Source organism: Hemitrygon akajei, chromosome 14 (assembly GCF_048418815.1).
Source record: "Hemitrygon akajei chromosome 14, sHemAka1.3, whole genome shotgun sequence".
Classification (NCBI taxonomy): Eukaryota; Metazoa; Chordata; class Chondrichthyes; order Myliobatiformes; family Dasyatidae; genus Hemitrygon; species Hemitrygon akajei.
Window position 1 is genome coordinate 69,766,014 of NC_133137.1, and position 21,188 is coordinate 69,787,201.

Sequence of the window (21,188 nt, forward strand, 5' to 3'; positions counted from 1 at the left end):
TTCCAGAAAGCTTTTGATAAAGTCCCACATAGGAGATTAGTGGGCAAAATTAGGGCACATGGTATTGGGGGCAGAGTACTGACATGGATTGAAAATTGGCTGGCTGACAGGAAACAAAGAGTAGTGATTAACGGGTCCCTTTCAGAATGGCAGGCTGTGACCAGTGGGTACCACAAGGTTCGGTGCTGGGACCGCAGCTGTTTACAATAATATACATGAATGATTTAGATGAAGGGATTAAAAGCAACATCAGCAAATTTACTGATGACACAAAGCTGGGTGGCAGTGTGAAATGTCAGGAGGATGTTATGAGAATGCAGGGTGACTTGGACAGGTTGGGTGAGTGGGCAAATGTATGGCAGATGCAGTTTAATGTGGATAAATGTGAGGTTATCCACTTTGGTGGCAAGAACAGGAAGGCACATTACTATCTAGAGTCAAGTTAGGAAAAGGGGAAGTACAACGAGACCTAGGTGTTCTTGTACATCAGTCAATGAAAGCAAGCATGCAGGTACAGCAGGCAGTGAAGAAAGCTAATGGCATGCTGGCTTTTATAACAAGAAGAATTGAGTATAGGAGTAAAGAGGTCCTTCTGCAGCTGTACAGGGACCTGCTGAGACCCCACCTGGAGTATTGTGTGCAGTTTTGGTCTCCAAATTTGAGGAAGGACATTCTTGCTATTGAGGGAGTGCAGCGTAGGTTCACAAGGTTAATTCCCGGAATGGCGGGACTGTCATATGTTGAAAGATTGGAGCGACTGGGCTTGTATACACTGGAATTTAAAAGGATGACAGGGGATCTGATTGAAACATATAAGATTATTAAGGGATTGGCCACACTGGAGGCAAGAAGCATATTCCCGCTGATGGGTGAGTCCAGAACTACAGGCCACAGTTTAAGAATAAGGGGTAGGCCATTTAGAACAGAGATGCAGAAAAACTTTTTCACCCAGAGAGTGGTGGATATGTGGAATGCTCTGCCTCAGAAGGTAGTGGAGGCCAAGTCTCCGGATGCATTCAAGAGAGAGTTAGATAGAGCTCTTATAGATAGCGGGGTCAAGGGATATGGGGAGAGGGCAGGAACAGGGTACTGATTGTGTATGATCAGCCATGATCACAGTGAATGGCGGTGCCGGCTAGAAGGACCGAATGGCCTACTCCTGCACCTACTGTCTATTGTCTATAGACATATAGCTCGTAATAAATTGAACAGATGTGATCCCTACCCTCCTGTATGTTGCTGAAACAGGAACAACCTACAGAGTAATACAAAGTGCTAAAGAAGTATGAATAGTGCTGACTCTGAAAGATCTCTCAGCAGGGTGCTTGCCCAGCACTGGGACTCCAATTTCTGTCAGTCACCTCTGATAAGCAAGCCTATATCATTTTCTTGTCCAGCTTCAAGCTCCTAGTACGATCTAACTATCCTGAGCTCTGTCATAGCAAGAAATATCCTTCTGGAAACCACTCAAAAATGCTACCAAAGCTTTGATGCTCTCCCCATCAATTCCTAGGAATCCATGGACTACTTAAGAAGTAGAAGTCAAAAACGAACATATTTGCCAGAGACATCCATTGATGATAAATTCAGCTCAGAACTGTGGCCAGTTTTAAGGGAAAGACCAGCTTCAATAGGGAGTATTTTTCTTTGTACTGAATGCAATTTGTGCTTAAATTCTGAAACATTTTATTCAGGTTGCGTAAATTTCATAGAAGTTACACTCACTAAGGTACCTGCTGCTGCTTTTAAGGAGTTACTACGTTCTCCCAGTGATCGCATGGGTTTCCTCTGGATACTCCAGTTTCCTCCCATAGTTCAAAAGGCATTCCAGTGAGCAGGTTGATTGTTTATTGTAAATTGTCCTATGAATAGGCTAGCATCAAATCAGGGGATTGCTGGTCAGTGTGGCTTGAAGGTCAGAAAGGCCTATTCCATGCTTCTCTATCTAACTAACTAACTAAATAAATAAATAAATACATAAGTAAATAACAAATCAAAATCCCTTTTCCATACATGGAAAGGAAAATTCATGAAATATTATTATGAATTTTACCTAATTGAGATCTTCTGGCCTGACATATTATTTTTTCCTGTTGGGAAAAGATACGAAGAACATGGAACAAAGATTGGAACATGGTACCAAATTTGAAGCGCTGGATGCCATGACTGAACTGAGGAATGCAACAGACTTAATGAAGTAAGTGGCCTTACCTAAAGGTTTATAGAGAATTAGGCTGTGAGGGAATAGTTGTGCAAGTTACGGATTCAAAGATTCAAAGTACGCTTATTATCAAAGAATGTATACAAAATATAACTCTGAGATTCATCCTCTTGCAGGCACCCATGAAGCAAAGAAACACCATTGTACATTAAACACCTAATGCGCAAAAAAAAGTGCAAATTGTTCAGACAACAAAAAGTGAATGAATAACACATAAAATGTCAAACATCAAACCAGGAGTTCAGTTGTATTCAGTTTAGATCTGCAGAGCCATTCTTCGTGAAGCACCCCAGTCTACATCAACCGCCCTGATCAACCTGCTCAAAAGTGGCAAAATAGAAACAAGACTCCCAGAGCACGTGCAACATGAACCTCGTAGTCCCCCAAAATGAGTCCACCGCCTCACTGCTCAATCCTAGTAAACTGGATTCTAAGACTCCCAACAGCGGCAAGCAAGAGGGAGAGGAAGACTGGACAAGTGTAGGCAGATGGCATTGAACATCCACCCGTCCTCCACTCTTGTCTTCATTGACTTCAACCTTGCTTAACGCCTCAATCAGAGAGAAGCAAGAGAGTCGATCATGGGCTTGTGCCCTCTCTCCAGGCTAACAGGCCTCCATGCCTCACACTCTTCACCAAACCTCACTGAACGCCCTCAGGGACAGCAAAATACCAGATATTTCAATTAAGCACATCATTAAGATGTAAATCACAGGTTTCACTTACACATAGCTTTGCAGTGGAACCATTTTCAAAAGAAGAAGTAAAATAAGTAGTTTTGTGAACTATCTGCAGGGCATTGCCATAGGATGCTTTATTCGTTGGCACCATCTTGGCCTTGATCCTTGATGGATTGGCAAATTATGAAATTAAGGTGATATCATCCAACAGAATGGCCTACTCCTGCACCTACTGTCTATTGTCTATTATAAGCAAAAATTGAATGCAGGAGAAAGCCTTCATTTCTTGAACAGAATGGGCATGAATCTATGATTTGATGACAACAGAAAGGCAACGGTCAATAATATATTGATGGAGATAAGAAAAATACAAATGTGTTAGTGCAACATCTAAATTTAATATAATTACCTATTAATTAGGAATTTTATAAGAAACTGAAGCCCTAACTGCTTTGGTTTCCTTTAATGTTAGTTGCCAAAATACCTTTTACTCTCACAACACTTCTCTCCATCCTTGTAGTCATTGTATCATAGGAAGTGGTACAATAGCAAACACACAGAAGAGAGCAATCCTTGGAATCAACACTGACTCCAGAATACAGACCTGATGAAGTCTCATGGCATTAAGAAACTTCTACCTGATACCTATTAACCACTTCATCTTGGTAGATGGGTTAGTTTGCTCCTTGTTGGAAAGTGATTAATGGAGGCATGGAAAGTAGCAAAAATCACTCAACATGTCCATTATCAAGTGCACTGTGGATACAGTTGTTAAACTAGGTCTGTGACAGGAGTACAGTACATAAACACAACAGATAAACCAACTTGACAGTACCTTCACAAATCAAGCTGTGTAACATCCATCTATCAACAATAAGATTGGTAAAATTAACCGGTCTTTGACAAAATCTTCTTTCACACTTAGTACACTGGGTTAGATGATAGATCTGACAGTTCAAAATTGGTCATCCATGAGCAGAGAGGACCATCAGCAACAATGGAAGTACACAATCTCTGACCTCAAGAGAAGCAATATCCCATAATCTACCATAACCATCAAGCTAGAAGAACAATAATCTTTCAAAGAGGAAAGCAGAAGGTCACGCTGTGAGCGGTGCTATGCATATGTAAAAATATAGTGCCATATAATGAAGCTATAACACAGAACAAAGTGTGTTTAACAGTATTCAATATTCAAGAGGCACATAAACTCCCAATCAACTTATCAGATCAAATATCCGTCATCCTAATTATATATGACAGTGGCTAATTAAACAGCCAGCAGGAGGAAGTGGCTCCAAGAACATCCTCAACAATGTTGAGCCAAGCCCATGAAGAATAATGACCAGGTAAAATCATGAACTGTTCACAAAAGGACAAGCCTAATCAGCTAATTATTACCTATTCACTCTACTTTCAATCATGAAGGAAAATAATAGAAAATGCTGTCAAAAATGGTACAGAGGCACTTAATAATGACTGCCAAACTGTTAAGGCTTAATTAAGTCACATCACAAAAATGCAATAACTATCTCCAATAAGAAGAAGCCTAAACATTTACATTTGACATCTCATGGCAACACTATTGCTAAGTGTTCAACCATTAACATCATGTTAGGTCAGCATTTACCAGAAATTCAAGTGTACTGGTTACTACAATGTTATGATTGTAACAGGAGGTCAGAAATAAAGTATCACACAGTGAGTGATTCAACTCTAACATCCAATATCTTCCTACCAAAAGACAAAAGTGAAAAGAGTGATGGATAACTTTTCACTTACCTGGAGAGGTGTAACCCCAAGAAAGTTTAAGAAGTTCAATCTTGTCCAGGACAAAGCAACTAAATGAGTGGTAACCCATTCACCACCCTAAACATCCACTCCCTACACTAGTGGCTAAACTATGCATCATCTGCAAATGCATTTTAATTGTTTGCCCAGGGTACTCTAAAAGCTCATCCCAAGTTCTAGAGCTCTACCACCTGGGAGGGCAAGAAACACCAAAACCTGCATGTTCCCATCTGTATCGCCCTGATTTAGAAACATTTTATTGACCTTTCATCGTTCCTGGATCTCTACCTTGGAATTCCCTAGGCAGAAGGACTACAGTGGTGAAAGGCAGCAGTTTACATCAACTTCTCAAAGACAGTTAGGGATGAGCAATAAATTATTAATCCTGCCAGCCACACTCGGATCCCAAACAATGAGTTTAAAGAAACCTCTGAGTTTTGCATTCGTTTGACTTGTGCTTGTATTATTGAACTGCATTTTTTTCCCCCCAAAGGCATCAGGATTTTCCCTGCATCCTAGGCAGCATAATGAGACTTGTAAGCAAGCCATCTCTCTGACCTGCATCCATCCCTGCATTTCATTTCTGCCTTCGTACCTTATACCTAGGCCAAGTTCTTCCACATTTCACTATAGTCAGCTTTTTTCTGGTTAACTATTTTGTATTCTTGGTTGCTTTTTCGGTTCCTTAAAATGCCAACTGCTGAAAACAAAGATCTCTCTTTAAGTTGACTATTTGTAACAACAGCAGTAAACAAATCCAGTATGTGCCTTAGGTAAAATGAGAAACAAAAGTTTTGAATACGGTTGCTCCAATAGCACAGTATTTTCGGAGATTTACCAGCTTTGATACAGGAATGGAATAGGCCAGTAATGCCTTTCCCACCATTCTCCGACATTGCATGCGATACTTAAGACTAACTTTAAGATCTAGAATTAAATTGTCACATGAAGAGCATCTCATTCAGAAGAACAAACACGAGGAAATCTACAGATGCTGGAAATTCAAACAACACACACAAAATGCTGGTGGAACACTGCAGGCCAGGCAACATCTATAAGGAGAAGTACTGTTGACGTTTCGGGCCGAGACCCTTCATCAGGAATGATGAATTCAGAATTCAGGAATTCAGCAAAATGAGGGGTGACCTAATTGAAACCTATGAAATGGTGAAAGGTTTTGATAGAGTGGATGTAGAGAGCATATTCTCTGTGATGGGAGTTTCCAAGACCAGAAGACAGAGCCTCAGAATAGAGGGGTGTCCTTTTAGAATGGAGATGAAGAGAAATTTCTTTAGCCAGAGAGAAGTGAATCTGTGGAATTTATTGTCACAGGCAGCTGTGGAGGCCAAGCTTTATTTATACTTAAGGCAAAGGTTCATAGATTCTTGATTGGTCAGGGCACGAAAAGGTATACAGGGAGAAGGCAGGAAATTGGAGATGAGAGGAAAAATGGATCAGCTATGATGTAATGGCGTTGCAGACTTCATGGGCAAAATTCTGCTCCTGTATCTTAGGGTCTATGTCTTATCACATCCTTCATTGTTCTGGAACTATTATGTCTCACCTTTATTGTCATTTAAACTACTTTTAATTACATTTTCAGTTGTTAACAGGACGCAAAGGTCTCATAACACACAGAAGCTCTACATATTAGCAGATTCATCAGGGGCATATGTTCGCCCTAGAAGACAACTAGAACAAACAAAGCAAAGAAGGCTCAATGCAGCAACTTCAAACAGCAAATGCAAGATGCACATGAAAGGGCTTCCCATAAGAAGCCATCTACTGTAGCTCCGGCAGATTTTGTAAGTGAAACAAATTAAACAGCACCTAAAGATTTCGAAGTCTGCAAATAAAACATGGCTCAAGGACCAGCAAGATTTGCTATTCTAAGCGTAAACATATTTAATGAAAAGATTTGGAGCACAGAATTTAAAACAAAACAAAATCTGATTAAGGGTACTTTTCATGGTACTTTGAATATGTATTTATTAGGCATCAATGAATGTAAACAGACTGCTACTGAAGCAAAGGTCACTTACTACCTCACATCTATAGTCTATATAACCTGTTAATTTCTAGAAATTACCACTTTAAAATGCTTAACTTTTTGTAGTTTTTTTTGTAGTATTTATTTTACTGTACACACACACACACACACACACACACACACACACACACACACACACACACACACACACACACACACACACACACACACACACACACACACACACACATCATAAAATATTCAACTTCTAATAATCACCATGGGGTAAATTGGATTATTATCACACGCCAGCCTGATGTAACTTATTTACTTGGTTTCACTTGATAATGGCCAAGGGAAATATAATTAACAATATCAATCAATTGTCAAATGAGCTCCCGTGAGATACAAATGTACAAAATACTTTCAATGTAATGAGGCAACTGACTAAATTATTGATGAAATTGTCAGCAAAATAATTACCATTTCACAACAAAAAATTTTACTAACTGTAAAATAAAGAGAAAGGAGCTATACTTCACTACAGTATTTAACTACATTAAAAATCTCATTAATTTCAAAAGAAAATAAGAATAAAATTTTATCCAAGATTTATTTGAAATACTTTCCCCGAATAGACATTTTTCATCTTTAGATCAGGTTAACTAGACTCAAAATTTATGATTTCTTTCTTGAGAATTTTCCTCACTTATCAAGCCATATATTTATTTAAACAGCTGATTTTAAAAAATCTTTGCAGGAAAAAGTGGATAAACCTTTAATGATTAGCAAATCAAAACAAATGCATACACTGCAATTCTCTGCAGTAAAGGGAGGCAATGAGTCAAGCTGTCATTCAGTGAATGCCGCCCACAATTACTTCACGCTGCCATACCATTCTGAGAGAGCTAAATCTCAATGTGATCTCCAGAGACACAAGGCTGCAGTATGCTACTTTGATGAGATATTTTCAGAAGCTTATTGATTTCTTGGTTTATAGAAGCAACAGCAGCCTACTGAAATCCACTCATTGTATATGTTAAAACAATAATAGTCGAAGCAAATCTTGCTCAAAGCATTAGGTCCAAAACAATCGTGAAACTCTTCACTATATTCTGCTAGCAAAGGATCAATTCTAAATGGCCCACATACAGATTTGGTTTTGGTTTCCAGCCAAGGTAAGATTTGTTCATTTTTCTAGTAATTAGTTGTTTTATTAATTTTGTTATAATAATTTTAGTCATGAAATTCTGAAAAATAATTTACTTTTTATTATACGAAATAAAAAGCATTTTAATATATTTATTCATAATATATCTAGAAATACTAATTTTATTACTGTGTAGTGAATGGTTTCCCATAAATCAAGGACACATGCAAAACGTTCAGAAAAAGTGAAACGAACCGAATCTAAATGGTCAGTTTTAGCTGCTCTTTGAATTGACAAACATTGCAGCATTTTTCTATTATGCTTTTTACTTTATACATAATTAATTTCTATACAAACATACTTCAATTAGTTCTATCTTAATTTATTTGAATACATTATCTGTAGCTGGAATGTGAAGCCATTTTGTTGCTTTAAATTGATTACAGAGGTCAGAACTAAATACAAATCTACCCTCACTAGCTCTGAAGCACTAGCTCTGTCCAATACAATTTACTGGGAACAAGCAATTCAGGAGCAGTAAATATGATTTGTCCAGGTCTGCTTTCTCGTTCATCTTTAAAGGCAATCTGAAAATTATTCAGTAGGTCTCAATATGAATCAAGTCATCAAATGATTCTGGCAGAAATTCAAAGATCACATCTTTGATGCTATGTATGAGCCACTATTTATTCTAAGCAAAGTGAATTTCAATTCACACAATAAAAGCGAGGGGCTTGCTTAAACTGCCTCACGATTTAAAATAACGTTAATTCTGAAATTATGATGAAACCTAATTCAATCTGAAAAGATTTACCATCTAGTCGGATCTCTGGTCTAATAGTAAAAAGGCATCAAGAATAGTATCATCCTCACTGCTGCTTTACCAAATGTCCCTTGAGGTGCTATTTAAAAATGACAACAGTTGAAAAGCACTAAAAGTCTAGAAATCAAAATGCAATCAACATTTCTGATGAAGGGTCCTCAATCTGAAACGTTAACAGTATTTCTCTTTCTATCAATCCTGTGAATTGCTGCATGTTTTTCTGGATTTTCTGTTTTTAATTCAAACGGTTTATTCAAACAGTTTACATAATTTTGTTGACATTGCTTACACTTGAAACACCAAAATTAATCATGCATCCTTGTTATTTAAATTCCCTTTGAATCTCATTAGAGGAAAAACAAAATGTATATGGAGCACTGAAGAACATACTAGTACATGTTTTAATAGTATAGGAAAACAATTTTACCTATTAATGCAAGAAACAAATGGCAAAGAAGGTGCTGAAATATACTGAAACTGCTCAGACTGAAAGTCAAGTATATATCTCTTCCATGTCCTCCACTATATTAATACCACAAATCTTGTCAGATCTAGTCATGGTCTGGTGTTACTCTGGTGTGAATCCTACTTGCCACTTACCAGTCAATGCCCAAAATATTATTTAGGTTTTGCTGCATGCAGTTATGAATTGCTTCATTTGCCGAGGAGTTGAAAAACAAATTGAAGATGGTTTTGAACACTGTGCAGTCATTTTCAAGGACCTTTCCTTCACAAGGTCAGACGCAGCAACTAAGAATGGTTGGTCCTAAGATACTGTTCTATTCTGCCCGGGTCTGGGAAATTAATCTCTAATAACTATGTACAACCATCTTCCTTTGTGTGAGGTACGATCCAAACACTGACAGGATCTTGAGCCAATTGATCCAAGGAAAACCCAAACTATGTGGCGCTATATACCATGCCCAGTAGAGGGGAGAGTCATTGTCCTTTTAAACATTAACATCAATATTCCTTTTTACTTATCCCTTTTGTGTACTACTTTTTCCATGTTGCTTATATGATATATACAACCACATACACTAAAATGTGGCATGTTTACTTTATAAAGCATCAAAATCAGTTTACATTGAAAATGTAGCTATTTTACACTCATCATTTAACTAGCCAAATAAAGATGCAGTGCGAATTCTCTTTCTGGAGATATTACAGATGCAGTACCTAATATTACAGAATAAATGTTAGCTCAAATCAATTCCTAATTTGAAACTGTCTACTGCATTGATAGTGATGCAGGCAGTGTCTTGTTTTGCCTATTTAATAATCATGCATTTGTGAAGGGGAACTTCGTTATATATCAAGTCCAACTGAAGAAACACAGTGGACGTACTATTTGGTATTTATTTATAACAAACACATCATATTAAATCTGACACTTTTCATCAACTCCAATTCAATCAAAAACCAGTTAAATAACTGATTAGCAAATCTGTTAAGAATCTATGTTTATTTAGAAATAATTACACAAATGCAATCTGTAATTTGTGTAAATCTGTAAATAGCTTTTCATTTTAAAAAGCAACTTTTACACTTAGAGTGCAATAAATTAGTGGATTTTTGAGATCAGGAAAGTGTACATTAGCCAATACTGACAAATTTTATTCTAATCATTTCTTTTTTGTGTTAAGAAAAACTGGAACATTGTACTCTGAATTATACAAAAATACAGTATCATAACCTACAGAGCAAACACAAATATATTACTTTGTTTAGTCATTTGGATATACCCAGAAACAAGAACACTCATCAATCAGCACTAAAAGGGGTCATTGTAGCATTATATATGGAAACATTATTAACAGACTGTGTACAAGGTGGGAAGCACTGCCCTGCCTGCTACTGTGAGCTGTTGATCCAGAAGGTGATGAGAGACTCCAGAAGGCTCAGCCCTTGTGGACACTACTGAAATAAAATAGTCCTAAGGCTTGGTGTAGAATGAGCCACTTAGATTATATTTAGAGGCTGCCAGTGAGAGCTGATTTTGTGCAGACTGGAGCGAAGCAATGTGAAAGATGTAGGCTCAGGGTTTCATCCTGGCCAGCATGGACTGTGCTGATGTTTGGTAGTAACTCCCCCTGACAATGACAATTGTCTCTCTCATCACCTTACTATTGGATAACATTGAAGGCCTAGAGTTTGCTTTGTGGTAACAAGGTCAATGGTCAATAAACACCACTGAGTTAGTTACCAAGGCAAATTTCTGCACTGAGGTAAGCTGGCCAACCGAGGGGAAGAGAACAGCTTCCATCACATTCATGATGAAAACCCAATAGGATAGAGCTAGCCTCTCAGTACAGAGAGAAGCCAGTGCTAGTCTCCAGCATTCACCATGCCTACCATAATAATGGCCTAAGTCTACTGTCCACTGACTCCTCCAGGACACAGCAGTCACCTAAACCACCCCATACCAACCTTCATAGGCAGCCTGTGTACATCGCTTCAATGCTTTGGTCCACACCAATACGTGCAGCAAAGTGAAATAGCAGCAATCAGCAAAGGCTCACCTAGACTTCAGTAAGGCCTTTGACAAGGTACCACACAGAAGGTTAGTTAGGAAGATTCAATCGTTAGGTATTAATATTGAAGTAGTAAAATGGATTCAACAGTGGCTGAATGGGAGATGCCAGAGAGTAGTGGTGGATAACTGTTTGTCAGGTTCTGGAGGCCGGTGACTAGTGGTGTGCCTCAGGGATCTGTACTGGGTCCAATGTTCTTTGTCATATACATTAATGATCTGGATGATGGGGTGGTAAATTGGATTAGTAAGTATGCAGATGATAATAAGATAGGTGGCATTGTGGATAATAAACTCGGTTTTCAAAGCTTGCAGAGAGATTTAGGTCAGTTAGAAGAGTGGGCTGAAAGATGGCAGATGGAGTTTAATGCTGATAATTGTTAGGTGCTACATTTTGGTAGGAGTAATCCAAATAGGACATACATGGTAAATGGTAGGACATTGAGGAATGCAGTAGAACAGAGTGATCTAGGAATAATGGTGCATAGTTCCTTGAAGGCAGAAGCTCATGTGGATAGGGTGGTGAAGAAAGCTTTTGGTATGCTGGCCTTTATAAATCAGAGCATTCAGTATAGGAGTTGGGATGTAATGTTAAAATTGTACAAGGCATTGGTGAGGCCAAATTTGGAGTATTGTGTACAGTTCTGGTCACCAAATTATAGGAAAGATGTCAACAGATTAGAGAGAGTACAGAGGAGATTTACTAGAATGTTACCTGGGTTTCAGCACCTAAGTTACAGAGAAAGACTGAACAAGTTAGGTCTTTATTCTTTGGAGCATAGACGGTTGAGGGGGGACTTGATAGAGGTATTTAAAATTATGAGGGGGATAGATAGAGTTGACGTGGATAGGCTTTTTCTATTGAGAGTAGGGGAGATTCAAACAAGAGGACATGAGTTGAGAGTTAAGGGGCAAAAGTTTAGGGGTAACACGAGGGGGAACTTCTTTACTCAGAGAGTGGTAGCTGTGTGGAACGAGCTTCCAGTAGAAGTGGTAGAGGCAGGTTCGTTTTTGTCATTTTAAAAAAAAATTGGATAGGTACATAGACAGGAAAGGAATGGAGGGTTATGGGCTGAGTGCAGGTAGGTGGGACTAGCTGAGACTAAGTGTTTGGCACAGACTAGAAGGGCCAAGATGGCCCGTTTCCATGCTGTAATTGTTATATGGTTTATATAGAAAGGCAGCCTACAGCGCAAACAGATATCTTTTTCTCTTAAAAAGAAAAAATGCATGCAAGTAATTATCAGTGAATTTGGATTCCAGAATCATGAGGACTAGAACAAATTAGTGCTGTGGGTAGACACCAAGGGAAATGCCAACATATACAAACAGCTGTCATGAAAAGTTACTTCTTTTTCATGCATAGATTTTCCAAACACTGGTTCTGAATAAAGAATACAAGCAGTTGTAACTATTCATCCTCTCACTCCTGCTTCAACAGTAAACAAAACCATTGTAGATCATTTACTTAATAGCCACTTTGCTGTATTAACTTGATTCCTTCAATACCAAAAAACAGCTCACAATCATATCCTTGACTAAGCATCCACATCCACCTTGGGCTTAAGAGTTCCAAAGATCAACAGCACTCTAGGTGAAGAAACTTCTTCTCATCTGCCTGAAATATCCACCCTCTTCCAGGTGAGTCCTTGCTGATTGCTCATATTCCAGCAAGGCGATCACTTTACTGTATTGGTCAGTGTGGACCAAAGCACTGAAGCAGTGTACACAGGGTGCTTATGAGGTTGAAATTTGTAGTTCTACACACCCAACCCAGGGGGAAAAACAGCTCTGCATTCTTCTAAACACTTTATTATTGGCCAAGCCTACTAACTTTCCTTTTCATACAAAAACTCAAAATCCCAGGAATCAACCTGATAAATTTTCACTGTACTCCTTTTACTGCAAATAGATCTTCCCTAAAGTTCATACACCATACCCCTACACAATATGTTCATCCAAACCAATGGACCTACTGACCTCAAGCAATTGCAAGAGTTGCAACACCTATCCTATTACTACTTCCCTTCCCTTCACTGAAGGACCCAAACTTGCAATTCTTCTCATTTAGTGTACTGAATTTGCCATTCATAATGTAGTCTGCTCTACAGTGGAAAGATGAAGCACAGGGCACTTTGCAGAACATCCATGTTCCGTCTGCAGGGGTGACTCAAAGCTCCCCTTTGCTTTTCAGCTGAATTTTTCATCCTCCTCCATCTCTGACTGATAACTATGACCTCCTGCAACTTAAATTTAAGCTGAGGGATAGCACCTCATCCGCTGTCCAGACACATTACAACCTTCAGGACTCAATACTGTATTTTTTGATTTCAAGAAATCAGCTTTCTTCATCTATATCAAAACTGGCCATTTTCTGCTGCAGGTTATCCCACTATGACATTCACTAGATTTTTCTTTCTTCATTATCACATTATCACAATCTGACCTACTGGATGCATGCCACAATGCTGCATTTAATTACTTTTACATTCCTTTGTTTGTATTCTCTAACTGAACTTACATTGGAGCTTGTGTTCACTTTCTCTCTCTCTACCAGTTTTCATTAACCCATCAAATAGCATCCAACTTGTCACTGTCACAGATCACTATTCACATTCTTGCCTCACTCGCTTTGCAATTTAAAGCAGGTTTTTCTTCCCCAATTCTAATGATCCAAAACCTTAATCGTTTCTCTTTTCGCAGATAACCTTTTCTAGCCTTTTTTGTTTTAATTACTTTTCCTGATGTAACCTAGTACTCAATCTGACTGCAAGTCACCCAGTGCTCATGCAGAAGAAGTCTAGTATGCTCCTACTCCACTGTGGACTTCATTTAGTGCTCAGCAGCTAGTATAGCCTAGAAATCAATAGAATATTGAATTTCTACATTTGCACATGAGTTATATAATTACAAGAAATTCTGGGCAGCAAACACAAAAAAAACCTTCAGCAAAACTGGCTGAAATTTTGTGATTTGGAAACAAAATTTATAAAAGCTGTATGTGAAGAGTGAAATGACAAAAAAGAGAAGATATTTTTGTAATCAATTTATTTGCTAGCTAAAAAAAAAGTAGAATTTAATATTCTTGTTTACACTTTCAGGACTGATCATCTACAAAGAACCTGTTTCCTTTCCGCTATACAAGCCGCCATGCAATCGGAAATTAATCTGACAGTTAGTGATGAGACACATCATATTGATGATTACCCATCAAGTTTTCAAGCATTCCTTACTGGATTTTTGATACTGGAAATTGTGTTGGGACTCAGCAGCAATTTGACAGTACTGGGACTTTACTGTATGAAGTCAAACCTTATTAATTCAGTCAGTAATATTATCACTATGAACTTGCATATACTGGACGCTGTCATATGTGTTGGATGCATTCCCCTTACAGTAATTGTCACTCTCCTTTCATTAGAGGAAAGAGCTTTGATCTGTAATTTTCATGAAGCTTGCATTTCTTTTACTAGTGTAGCAACAGCAGCAAATGTCCTTGCAATCACTTTGGATCGTTACGATATTTCTGTGAAGCCAGCAAATCGGATTTTGACAATGGGAAGAGCAATAACGTTATTAACAACAGTATGGATTGCATCCTTTTCTGCATTTACAATCCCTTTCATTGAAGTCAATTTCTTTAATCTACGCAATGATGAAAGCACCTGGCAAAATAAAACAATCTTATGTTTTAGTGTAAATGAATATCGCAATGACCTGGGAATATATTACCATCTCTTTATTCAGATTCCCATCTTTTCCTTCACTGCTATTGCAATGTTGATAACCTACAGCAAAATACTCCAAGCCTTGAACATCAAAATAGGTTCCCGATTTTCAACCAGGCAGAACAAAAGAAAAAGAAAGACGAATATTCCACTAAGTATACAACATGAAAATACTGATCAATCAGAAAATAGAAGACATAACATCAAACTAGGAGTAAGAACTTCAGTTTCTGTAATAATTGCTCTAAGAAGAGTTGTCAAGCAGCATCGAGAAAGGCGGGAAAGACAAAAAAGGGTTTTCCGCATGTCTCTTTTAATTATTTCAACGTTTCTCATTTGTTGGACACCACTGTCAATTTTAAATACTGTTATAATATGTAAAGGATTAAGTGAGGGCATGGTAAAATTAAGACTATGTTTTCTCATTCTTGCTTATGGCACAACTATATTCCATCCTTTACTATACGCATTTGCACGACAGAAATTCCAAAAGGTCCTCAGGAGTAAAATGAAGAAGAGAGTGGTCTCAGTTGTTGAGGCTGATCCAGTCCCTAAACATGCAGCAATTCACAACTCCTAGCTAGATCACAAGAAAAACACCCTCCTTCAGATTTTAAAAATAACAAGTATGAACCAACAACTTTTGAGCTGAATATGAAAACAAGTTGTTTTAGTTGGAAAGATCTGTAAAATGGTTAATAATACACATATTCTGACCCACAATTAAAATACCAAGGTTTTTGAAAATCAAATAATATTCCTGACTTGTAAATATCACTTAATTATAATTGTGCATCATGTAACTAGTACAAATGTTGTAAAGCTGATTATTCCAGTCAACTTATTTTACCTGTCGCTTCATACCATTATGAATTAAATCATTTAGACTATAATATTTTTCATTGTGATTTTCATTGTCAAATTCTATCTTGAAACAAAAAACATTGAGAATCTAAAGCTAGCAAGAGGAATGGTTTAAAGCAAGAAAACAAAACAAAAAACAATTTCAAAAGTAATCTTTCAGTCAGCACAATGGTGTGGCTAACAGAGCTGTTCCCTCAGCACCAGAGACCCAGTTTCAATCCTCATGCCAGATGCATATTCCCCTGTGATATCATAGGTTTTGTGTGGATATTCATGTTTTCTTCCACATTCCTAGTGTTTAGGTAAGTAGTAGAATCTGTGGGTACTTGATGAAAATGTGGCAAGAATAAGACATGGTATTTATGCAGGAATAGTGAAGCGGAGTAGTGAAGTGAATCACAGGAATAGTAATGGTTGGCATGGACTCAGCAGGCTGAAGGACCTATTCCCATGTTGCATCTCTCTATGATTTAGGCTCAGCAGAGTTTATTTTAGGAATCATTGCTGTTATTAATAACCTTGCTTTCCAGTTAGTGGCTCACAAGATGAAATCCCATTCCTCTGCATTATATTTAATGCATGAAATTTAGAGATTACAATAATTTTTCCAAAGGGCAAATTGCTCTCAATTATTCTGAATTATGTGTACCTTTATCAGATTAAATTATCATACTTCTTGGTACAGTTTACATAATCTTGACTTGGACAAAATGATTGTAGTGTTTTATTACATCAAGTAAATGTGTTTCATAAACTGTAAGCTCTTCTTTTGAAGTATTAGGAAGACATATAAGATAAGAAATATTTAAAGCTAAATCTGAAAGAGTGAGAGAGGGGTTCTCTCTCAGAGATCCTGTAAGCCTTATCATTAGTTTCCTACATTACAAAACAGGAGCAGGACAACACTGAAACAGGCCATGGTGTCTATGCTGAACATAAGGCCAAATTAAATTATTCCCATCTGCCTGCCCCTGATCCATATCCTTCCATTCCTTGCATGTTCATGTGCCTGCTTAAATTTCTCTAAAAAAAAGTCACTAATGTATCTGCCTCCATCATGCCCTCTTGCAACTCTTTATGCAAGTAATTTGCCTCCAGTATCTCCCTAAACTTCCCCCTCTTACCTTAAAGCTATGCCCTCTAGGATATGACATTTCTATTCAGGGAAAAAGATTTATGCCATCATAAATTTCATGAACTTCTATCAGGTCTTGCTTCAGCCTCCAACACTCTAAGAGAAAACAATCCAAGTTTGTCCAATCTGCTTATGGATAATATTGTTTAATTCAGCCAACACCCCGGTGAGTATCTTCTGTACATTCTCAAAACCTCGACATCCTTACTGAAATGTAGCAACTAAAAATGTACACGAGACTCCAAATACAACCTAACCAAAGTTTTATTTAGCTGCAACATTACTTCCTGACTTTTCTCCTCAGCACGCGACTGATAAAAGCAAGTCTGCCATATTCCTTCTGTATCATTCTAGTGAAATGTAGCCACTTCCAGAGAGCTTGCAACCAAGATCTCTTTTTGCAACAATGTTCCAAAGGATCCTGCCATTTATTGCATACTTTCTTTTTACATTTGACCTCCAAAGTGCAACAGGCACACTTGCCTGGATTACACCCCATCTATTTCTCCACCCACACCTCCAACGATCTACATCCTGCTGGAAACGAGAAAAGAAAGGCAAGCTAGTTCATGCCATGTAATAATCAAGATATTACGCAGACCTCCTGTTGTTGGGCTAACTTGTTCTCTTAATGCATGGTTCTTATTCCCTTATGTTAGAGGACAAGGCCTGTAACAGCTAGATCATCAATACTCTTCCCCCACTATTTCCTTCTAAACTCTTTGGCCATTAACACCACTTGATTTTCCTAACATCCAACTACACTGGCGATATTTACAAGAGCCATTAAACATTCTTGGGGCATTGGAGGAAATCGAAAATGCTCAGTTTCCATCCATATGTCCACAGGGAGAAAATACACATTCTATACAGACCGAAACTAAGGTTGACTGACATGGAGTCAGGTGGGGAGGGAAGGTTGGAGAGATCAACAGAGGCTACAATTGATAAATGGAAAGCTTCAGATTATGGAATCTTAAGAAGAAAGGAAGGTGAAGAGAGGAAACAAGTAAGGAAGGGTGGTCGGTATATTAGCACAGAGATGGAAAGGGGACAGGAGACCAAGCGAGAGGGATGTGTGGATGATGTAACAGATGGAATAGGTGGGGAAGGGGAAAGAAGCTGATTCATTGGGGGCTTGAGGGTGGGGGGAAAGAAGATCAGTTATTGGAGAGAACATGAAAAGTGGGGTTATTTGAGAGGACCTGGAAAGACCAGAAGGGGAGAGAATGTGATAGAGTGAAAGATTACCTGAAGCTGAAGCATTTAATGTTCATACTTTCATGTGCATTGTCTTGCCCTAGCAATGGAAGAGGGCAAGGACATACAGGTCGGCGTGGGAGTAGAAAGAGGAATTAAAATGGCTGGCAACTGGGAGCTCCGTATTAGCATTACAGTCACAGTACAGACACTGGGCAAGGCCTGGCTTTAAAAACCATCATGCATGCAATGAATTCTTACCAAGCACAACACAATTCCCAATGTACTAATTTGTATATATAATGGGTGAACTCCAAGGTACTTTTTATCATTACAGTAGTGACCCTAGCAGAACTCATATTTGAACCATAAAATCTGAGATTTAATCACTAAGGTCAACAGGTACTGCCCCACTCATGAATTTCCTTTAGGACTTGCACAGTGTATTGAGAAACAAATCATACATGACCTCTAATAAATTAATAATTTAATGCAAGATCCAGAGTGTTTATAAAGCTTTATCAACCAGAAATACAGAAATATACACACTTGGATAAAAAAATGACTTTGAATTTTGAACTTTGAATATGAGAAACAGGAGTAAGCCAATCTGCTCCTCAATTCTGCTTGGCTATTCAATATGATCACAGTTGAAGCAATTTTGTCTCAACACAGATTTCCAAGTTCTTCTTCCATGTCCATTAACTCCTTTCTTATTCAAGTATGTCAAACTCCAGCCTGAATATATTCAGTGACCCACCCCACCATCTCTACAGCTCTCTGGAGAAAGACTATTAAAAGCAAAGCAATCCATGCAGCATGTCAGTAACCTGAAATAAGAAAGGAAGCACTAGCAATAATTTTCATCAGTGGGGAGAAAAATAAGTTAATCATTAGATAATCTCTCAAATTTAATGGAATGGTTTTCTTCTGAGAAGCTGTGAAGGTTATGCTACTTATTATTTGTTGTTTGAGAACATGGCCAATAAATCATATCAACTAAATAGAGTATTTTCCATAAAGAGTGAGGAGAGAGATTCACTCCTAATTTGAAATGTTACTATTGAAGCATCCAATTTTCCCATAGCTTTCAAAATTCAGCAAATAAAAGTAAAGAGCTGTTTTGGATTATATCACTTGGGATAAATATCAAAAATGGCATTACTCATGAACAACGGTCACTGTTTTGAAATAAATGCTGTTGTCAGTCAAGGGACCAACTATAAAATTTATTCGGATCTAAAATGTAAACGAAGCCGGTGCAATAGTGATTCTATACACTTCACTTATGAGTCCAATACAGGTATTACCTCAATATAAAGTGTAAATTGGTAAATAGGTTTATTATCGTCACATGTACTGAGGTACAGTGAAAAACTGGTCTTGCATACTATTGAAAAAATCAATTCATTACAACAGTACATTGAAATAGTACAAGAGAAAAAAAATAACAAAAATCAGAATAAAATGTTACAGTTCTGGTGTTACTGTGCAGGGAAACAATAAGGTATAAAGTCATAACAAGGTAGATTGAAGGGTCAAGAGACTATCTTATCACACTGTGGGGAAAAAAATCCAATTGAGTCACTGAAATACAATTGCATCTGTCTATTCAAGAAATATGAAATACTGCACAGTTCAAAGAAAAACTGGTAGTTCTCCCAATATCTTGGCCAACATTCTTTAGTAACAAAGTTGGCTTGCAAGATATTTGATTTCTGTTGATAGCTAAAATGACAACATACAATGACATTAGTCTTTTCTTCATAATAACTATTTTGTGATGATATTATAATGATCCAAAAAAATAAATACTATATTACAAGTATATTCACAAATTAAAACTTCCCACAATCCCATTTGCTTTGATTTTTTAAATCTAGATTTCACCTAAGATTATTTTGATGTAATTCATAAGAAATAGGAGGCAGGGTGGGGAAAGACAGCTATAGATAATGTAGTTCAACCAGATTAGCAATATTTATCAAATAAATAAATTGGATGTTGCAATCAGTAAAAAATGTTAATCTGGTCCTTCACCTGTCTGATCAGTGCTTATGAGAGTTAAGATATGCATTTCTCTCTCTTTATTGGTGTACAGTTTTTTAAAAATATATATCATCAGGAGGCAACATTTGAGAGTCAAGACAATAAATTTTCTGTTCATTCGTATGTGACTAAAATCATAATTTATAGACACAATAAAACACGTGATGAAGTATCAGTTACATAGGATTAGTTCATTTCGAGGGATAATGCCACAGAATTAAGGTTTGTGTTCGATAACGGACTGAAAAGCTTCTTCCACTGACTATCACTGTCTACTCCTGATCCATAATTTGTAATTTTATTGCTTAATTGGTCATAAAAGCAGCAGCAGGCCATTTGGCTTCTGTATCTGATCTATTAAGCAACTTTACATTCTCTCACTGACCCCAAATACCTGGATTCTTTCAATATCCAAAATTCTATTGATAAATCTTTTGTGTACTTGGCCATTGAGCTAAGATGGCTCTCTTGTGTGGAAGATTCCAAAATACACTATCGTCTGAGTGAAGAATTAATTTTTTCTCATCTTAGTTCCAAAGTGCCTACCAGATAAGTTGATTTTGCACATCACAGCCAGCAGAGAAATCAACTCCATAACTACCCTATCAAGCAACCAAAGAATTTTGCGTTTTACTAAGATGATGCAAGATTTTTCTCTATTCTCCTAGAGTATTGGCCCAGTCTGCTTAATCTCTCCTCAAACAACAAATGCACCATCATATGATCACCCTGGTAAAAACCTACATTGCACTCTTTTCATTCCATCTAGGTCTTTTCTTGGGCTAGAAGCTGATCCTATATACAATGCTCTAGACCACAGCAGGACCCCAAAAAGCAATTTTTACCCAATCCTCTTGCAATAAAGGCCAGCATACTCTTTACCTTCCTAATTGCTCGAACTTTAGTAACTAACTCATGAACAAGTTCTCCCTGTCCACCTTCCAAACTTGATAATTGGACATTTCATAAACAGCTTTGCTCTGGTGATCATCTACATAGTCATTTTTGTGGTCTTTGCTAAGCA

The 21,188-nt window shown here is 37.6% G+C and overlaps 2 protein-coding genes across 2 annotated transcripts in view; one reads left to right on the forward strand and one right to left on the reverse strand.

The window, feature by feature from the left end:
* Nucleotides 1-21,188, reverse strand: part of cog5 (component of oligomeric golgi complex 5) — a 126,463-nt gene that overhangs the window by 75,860 nt on the left and 29,415 nt on the right. The window lies entirely within an intron of this gene.
* gpr22a (G protein-coupled receptor 22a) lies at nucleotides 7,587-15,651 on the forward strand. The gene is made up of 2 exons (XM_073066989.1): nucleotides 7,587-7,860; nucleotides 14,290-15,651. Exon 2 carries the CDS (start codon nucleotides 14,339-14,341, stop codon nucleotides 15,494-15,496), a length of 1,158 nt encoding a protein of 385 aa, XP_072923090.1. The 5' UTR covers nucleotides 7,587-7,860; nucleotides 14,290-14,338; the 3' UTR covers nucleotides 15,497-15,651.

Coding starts and splice junctions, on each gene's coding strand:
- gpr22a (XM_073066989.1), top strand. CDS start 14,339: ATGCAATCGGAAATTAATCTGACAGTTAGTGATGAGACACATCATATT.